This window comes from Hermetia illucens, chromosome 3 (assembly GCF_905115235.1).
Source record: "Hermetia illucens chromosome 3, iHerIll2.2.curated.20191125, whole genome shotgun sequence".
Classification (NCBI taxonomy): Eukaryota; Metazoa; Arthropoda; class Insecta; order Diptera; family Stratiomyidae; genus Hermetia; species Hermetia illucens.
The window spans coordinates 140362772-140370257 of record NC_051851.1 but is presented as its reverse complement, the minus strand read 5'-3'; the positions used below and the strand labels follow the sequence as shown (position 1 = coordinate 140370257).

Genomic DNA, 7486 nt, shown 5'->3' with positions numbered 1-7486 from the left:
TCTGAGTGCCCCATTGGCGAGGAGAATGGTCTGGTTTGTCACTAGGGTTATATTCATAGTAACCGTCAGGCAATTTTCCTCCAGATCGTGAAAATGTGTGATGGGGTTGCATTCAAAGAGACGGTAACTGAATGGCATAATCCCGATGATGCGGCTTCAGAAAAGGTAGTATAAATGATGAGACGCATAATGAGAGCATGGGAGGCGACAAATCACTCCGTTTAAACTATTGGTAGAATGAAGAAATCGCGGAGTTGGTGGCTACATGGTTTCGACCATGAAGGATATGCTAACAATTTAGAGAAAGGGCAAACTTCAGCGAGAAACAAGAAGTATACGAGTACCTTCAAGGTAGGCTTAAGAAAGCTATATGTAGCAGCAAGTGAGAATGTTTTCAGGAACTTTGCGAGACCAAAACCGATAGTGAACAGCATGCAGCGTTATTATGAAGAAGAGGGCGAACACCACAATTAATCTGCCCGCATTTTCATCTCGATGTAGTGATGGCGTTTTTCCTTTCGAATAATGGGAAGCGCGAAAAATATTGACAAGCGTTGGATGTCTTCACTATATATGCGATAACTGAGATTTTCCGGAAAATTGGCGATAAAAAAGCTCCTGGTTTGCATGTTGTTCCCGATAAAGACTTTGAACTCGCTGTTAAAACAAGGTCCGACTGGTCAGTCAGCTGGGAGCAGATAAAAAGTTCATTGACCTAAACGGGGGTCCCGAGTTACCTGACTAAGTCATTCGAAAGTTACCTCTTGGAAAGGGTACTTTGGAGCGATACGGATGAGGGATGAAGGACACCGTCATGGCAGGACCTGATATAGAATAGGGTCTTTTTTTTCTGTGCCAAAGGAGGTCACGATTATCCGTTTCGTGGATGATCTAGACATGGTTGTCGTCGCGAAATATTCAGAAAGTGTTGAAGTATACGCTAATGAAACCACGAGTGCCATAAGAACGTGGGTGGAGATGAATCAGCTTGATCCTGCAGAACAAAAGACGGAGAAGGTTTTGATTACCTATTATTATTTGTGCTGGTGGTTATATATCATTACTTCAAAGTCGATTATCAAACACCTGAGGATGATGATTGAGGCGAAGATTAATTTGAAGAGGCACCTGGGTTACGTGCGCTGAGGGCTGCGTGGGCAATGGGAAGTTTGGTGTTTAGTATTGAAACTCTGAATACCTTGGGCGCCTTCAGTTTCAAATAAAAGGGTAGGCATTATTCCTGAAATACTCTTAGGGCCAAAGTATGGACTCACATAAAAAACAAAAAAAAATCAAACGATAGAGAAGTGGTGGTGATGCCAGGAGCGTGCTGGTATCAGTCAGTAGACAGCTGCCGTTGAGGGCAATACAGTCGGTGCCAGCCATAGTACCGTTAAATATCAGGCGATTGTTGAAAAATATAGGAGCCTAAGAGACGAGCAAAAGTCCCTCAAATGCCATCGATCTTAAGCTGAGGCAGAATACAACATAAATGGAGCAGAATGTGCAAGGAGTTGGGCGCCAAGCAACCTCTGCAAGCAGGTAAGCAGCAACAGTCTGCCGTTGAGCCACAAGCTGCTCAACCCTTCAGTAACATGGTCAGGAGTCACTTACGTGCGGCATTGAGGCCAGGCTGTGAGAGATATATGACAAAGGCGAACACACGGGATTCATCTCCGGCTTTGATTCTCCTCAGTTTTTCCGTGTGGTTCACGTTATAGCATGCGAGGACCAATTTCCAAGAGAATTTCTCGGTTGGCGCGGCGCTAATATGAGTGATGCCGGCGGGACAGGTCACTCGAATCTGATGGCCGAAGATCGGCATGAATAAGGACAAGCTCGCCAACCCCTGCGCCTTCAAACCCTCAGGATTTCCATGGACGGCTGGATAGTTATCAAGGAGGAGGGACCCCACAGCATAAATGGAGAGCACCCGGAGGCACTAGAAAGGGCAAATTACAAAGTGAGGTTGGGAATTAGAAGTGCAAAGGTGAAAGTGTTCCGCTCCTCGAAACCGGACGATGACCTGGATCCAGTCGACGCCGCCGACGAACTGTTGGAGGAGATATAGATTGACAATCCAACGGAGTCTGACGAACCCCCTACGTAAGCAGATCATGCTGACGGTAGCGCGGAACAAACTCTCCGATGTTCCAATTGATAAAACTGACACGACTAACGAACTGAAATCAAATGTCGGGGTCCTGGAAAAAGCATTTAAAACCGCCTTTCTAGCTTCATGCCCTGTTAAATACAAAGAAAAGACATTGTCACCGTGGTGAAATGAAAATCTGTCTAACTCAGTAAGATGACCACGGAGATCTTCAACATCTGTTACAGGCACAAATATTGGCAGCCATAGAAAGACTGTCTGACGAAGTATAAGTCCGCCATCATGACTGCCAAAAGACGCCCCAGGTTGGATACTAGCAAATCTGCGAGTCTCAGTATTATTCAGTCTAAGGAACATAGGAGCCCATCCTTTCTTAAAAAGCCCGAAGGCTGCTGGACGGAATCTTCTGGTGAAACACTGAAGATGCGGAGGAGGGCTACGTGCCAGAGCCTTGGTTGGAGGGTGTACCGCCCCAGTCGTGTGAGACTATCAAATTGGCAATAACCAATTATAAAAGCGGTTGGATTGCAAACTAAAGCTTCTCCACATATATGTAAATTCCCAAGTCTAAATGGCATAATGCAATCATTGTTACGGAAGCCGCAAGAAATCTTTGGCATACGATCCAGTCTTGGAGAAGTGCGCGCGTTGTTTTATACCAAAAGCGCGCAGGCAGGACCAATCAGCCTCACCTCTTTCGTGTTGAAGATCCTACAGAGCATTCTGGACATGCACTTAAGGACGATTATGGAGAGAACGTCTTTCCCAGTCCCAGCAACTCTACCTCAAAGGCAAATCGCAGAAACCACTTTCCACGAGGTAATTAGCACTTTTGAGCGATCACTGAAGTACAAACAGTATTATCTAGCTACCTTGCTGCTTTAGAGAGAGCATTCTACAACTAACGTCATCAAGAAAGCTTTAACCAGTATTGGAGGGTATCTTACTCATTGGGTAATATCCATGCTACCGTCGGATCTGGGAGGTAGCCACTTGATCAGAGCTGGACCACGCTCAGGGTGGCGCCATCTCTCTGGTGCATTCCAATATCCATACAATTTCGTCCAGCATTATCATCAGTGATGGACGAACTTTGACGGATATTGGACAGGAGCGGCAGTGGCATATACCGACGACTTGTAGATATTTGTGACATCATGGAAGGAGCGCTAGGAAAGGCGTGCCTGTGGGCCGCAAGAGGCAGGCTCGACATAAATCCAACCAAACCCGAACTGATGCTATTCACCACCAAGACAAAAGTACCCGAATTTCACCTCCTGGGGTTGAATCAACAAATATTGGTTCCTTCCTCCAATGTAAAGTATTTGAGTGTAATACTGAATTCGAAGGTAAGTTGAATATTGAACATAAAACTGAGGGGCGAAGGCACGTGCCAAGTCAAGGAAGATTTGACTCGCCTATAACAGAAGCAGATTGCGACACTGTCCAATAGGGGACCATATCGCGAGACCCAGCATACCCTACGATTCGCAATGCCGAAGATGTTGAAAAGAGGGGGAAATCCACGGGCGCTTCCTTTGCAATTTCCTATCTTTAGCTTGAGCCAGACTAGGGAGACTGGGTAAACCATTCTTTGAGGGACTCAGAGAAATCTCTTGTTGCAGGGTGGAAGAGCTGCTTTCCATTGTGAGTGCTACGGTCTGGACTCTGGCTCCTTTCTCTTATAATAGCAGTCACGGTTTTAGGAGTTTGGGGCATTAAAACGGCTCTCCACAGCGCTTATTGAGCTTCTCGAAGGGGAGCTGATACTTACCTGCCTATCTACCTAGGCGGGCAAACTGAACGGAGATCAGTGAGAGAGAACAAGGCATCACCCACCAATTTTTTGAGAAATATTTATAAGTAAAAGAACTAATTTTTCATCACTTTAAATTCACTATTATTCTTTAAATTTATTTTCATTCTCATAAAATTTTTCTTATCATAACAATGAGATTAGAATTACAACAGAAAACAGAAAACAAAACATCCTCAACATGACCTCTTCCAATTCAATTCAATACACTAACATCAAGTATAAATATGTTTTATCTAAGGGCGTTCCTTCCGTTCTAGACTATATAAAATTCTTTTAATGTTAAGTGGTTTTTCTTTTTTAGTTTTTCTCCATATTTTTTTCAATAAAATTTGTCTCTAGTCGTACATGCATTTCATATATAGTATTGTGGATATACATACATAACTAGGTTTCATATTTATTTGTTTTTAACTAATGTTTAGAAAATTCCGATTTGAATTGCGTACATTAGCTAGGTTTCAGTATCTTCTTGAATATTTTGTCGTGTTTAACCCTCGTTAATCCACGGTCTCTTTACGCTAAACATGAGTAGTTATTATACAATGTCCTTTGAAATGAGAATAAAAACTTGGTTTTATCTATTTCTATCGAGATTTCGCTTAACAGTTAAAATATACAAAACTATAAACATTTTACTTACAATAATTTGTTTTATTTAGAAATTACACGTTCTCGTTATTGTTATTTTTCCGAGCTCAGCTTGCATTAAGGATTTTACAGTTGACGTTTTCTTGCTCTTCCAATTTGTAATATTATATCTTAGATTTGTCTATTTATAATAGTAATTCCCGACTACAATTTGTTTTTCTCCTTTAATTTGTTAGGGCGACTAATTTTTTAGGTTAGATTTTCTATTAAATTTGTTTTCATAGATTATTTTTCTAAATTAATTAACTATCACGTATAATGCAATTGACTTTAATTTCATGTATGATGATCGTGAGAATCTGAAAAGTAAGAGAGGAAAAGATATTATTAGGTAACACACATCCATACATATATACAGTAGTGGAAATATCCTTACAATTGGTAAAAAATGTGGGGTCGTGCCTCTTTTAACTGAAGGCATCGGTAATCAGATGCTAGTAATGGTGAAATTATATTTTACTGTACTAAGGATTTTTATGACACATAGGTTACTTATAAATTGATTAAACTTGGCGAAAGCAAACTATGCTATTGCTAGTTACTATTGCTATTGCAGTTACATTAGTATTAGCACTTACATTATCAACAAGCAGAATAAACTAACACGGAATGTAGCTCCTAGGAGTCAACCTGTCTTCCTTTCAGGGCTGGAGAACCAACCAATCTCTCTTCGAGGATGACAGTTGGTTCTCCAGGAGCCAGGCTTCTCGTACACTAAGACCGTCAGTTTGTGGTGATAGCCACACCCTCTACAAAGTGACCCTACTATTAACACAACAAGACGGATCTAGACTGGGGACCACTGCCCACTGTTCAAAAAGCATCATATAAGACGTCAGAAAGAAGACAGGCTTCAATGACGCAACTGCTAAATGGTACCACTATCTGAAGGTAGGCCTGGGACCAGAAGACACCCTTAAGAAGGCTCAAGTCAAACTTAAGCCTTCATTTTCAGAGTCAAGAAAACAAGGAGCAGCGGTGATTAGTCACATAAGGGGAATGCTCCCAAAAAACTCAATCGCGAACCCAGAAGGAAAGAAATCTCCGGTAGGTCATGGATGAAAGCAGGTGTCAGGAGGCCCGCCGTAGCTATGCTAATGCGGTCAAGGAAATTCGAATGGCCACATTGCTGAAAACATTTTCGGGGCAAATGCTCACTCGTGAGGGGCAAGGGATTATCGAAGACCTTGCGTCAGGCAAATGTGTAGGAGATGGAACGTGAAGCTCGTGTTCGCCAGCATTCGTTTTCATCATCATCAACGGCGCAACAACCGGTCTATGCCTGCCTTAATAAGGAACTCCAGACATCCCGGTTTTGCGCCGAGGTCCACCAATTCGATATCCCTAAAAGCTATTTGGCGTCTTGACCTACGCCATCGTTCCATCTTAGGCAGGGTCTGCCTCGTCTTCTTATAGACCTGGAAAGCATCATCCTCATCCATATGGAGTAAGTGGCCCGGCCACCGTAACCTATTGAGCCGGATTTTATCCACAACCTGACGGTGATGGTATCGCTCGTAGATTTCGTCGTTATGTACGCTACAGAATCGTCCACCCTCATGTAGGGGGCCAAAAATTCTTCAGAGGATTCTTCTCCCGAACGTGACCAAGAGTCCGTAATTTTTCTTGCTAAGAACCCAAGTCTCCGAGGATGAGCTTTGGCCCTATGGTGAGACGTTCCGTGAGGAACAGTTTTTGCAAGCTGAAATAGGTTCTGTTTGCTGCCAAAAACTGTGCGCGGATTTCATCGGCGTAGCTGTTATCGGTTGTGATTTTCGACTCTAGATAGGAGAAATTATCAACGGTCTCAAAGTTGTAGTCTCCTATCTTTGTTCTTCCCGTTTGACCAGTGCGGTTTGATGCTGTTGGTTGGTTGGTTTTTGGTGCTGTCAATACTTTGTCTTGCCTTCATTCATGTGCAGCCCAAGATCTCGTAACGCCTGCTCGATCTGGATGAAGACAGTTTTTACATCTTGGGTCATTCTTTCCATGATGTCGATATCGTTAGCATAGGCCAGTAGTAGGGTGGACTTAAAGAGGATCTTGCATTTACCTAAAGATGACGCATGATAGGGCATCCCCTTATCGTAGACCGTTGTTGATGTCGAATGCTCTTGGAAGTGATCCTGCTGCTTTTATCTGGCCTCGCACATTGGTCAGGGTCAGCCTAGTCAGTCTTATCAGTTTCGTCGGCATACTGAATTCTCTCATGCCGTGTACAGTTTTACCCTGTCTATGCTATCATATGCGGCTTTAAAGTCGATGAATAGATGGTGCAACTGATGTCCATATTCTAACAGTTTTTCCATCGCTTGCCGCACAGAGAAAATCTGATCTGTTGCTGATTTGCTGGAGTTAAGCATCTTTGGTATGGGCCAATGATGTTCTGGGCGTGTGGGGCAATCCGGCCTAGCAAGATAGCGGAGAATATCTTATAGATGGTACTCAGCAACGTGATACCTCAATAATTGCTGCACTGTGTGATATCTCTCTTTTTATGTATGATAATGTCTCGTTGCTAATCGTCAGGTATTGATTCGCTGTCCCATACCTTGAGCGGAAGTTGATGAACCACTTGGTGTAAATGGTTGCCTCCATATTTAACCAATTCGGCTCCTGGCGACTTATGATTTTTAAGCCGATGAATTGTACAGACTCTTTCCCCTATACTTGGTATTTGTCCGTCGTCTTCAGTTGACGAGACCTCCAACTCGCCGATGTTCTGGTTGTTCAGTAGCTCATCAAAGTACTTAATCCATCGCTCTAATATGCCCATTCTGTCGGAAATCTTTGTTTTGGCTGGATGAGCATCGAGGTGTATAGGGCTGCATCCTGCTGACTTGTTGGTAAAACTTGCGCGCCTGGTGCCCTGTACTTTCCTAGTTCTCCCAGGCTTCCTTTTTCCG

At 43.2% G+C, this 7486-nt stretch overlaps 1 protein-coding gene across 1 annotated transcript in view; it reads right to left on the bottom strand.

The window, feature by feature from the left end:
- Window positions 1–4568: 4568 nt before the first annotated feature.
- LOC119651982 (gamma-aminobutyric acid type B receptor subunit 1) overlaps window positions 4569–7486 on the bottom strand; it is a 768875-nt gene continuing 765957 nt past the window's right edge. The window contains exon 16 of the mRNA XM_038055894.1: window positions 4569–4879. Coding sequence (XP_037911822.1) covers window positions 4857–4879 — 23 coding nt within the window. The 3' untranslated portion in view covers window positions 4569–4856. The remainder of the gene's footprint in view (window positions 4880–7486) is intronic.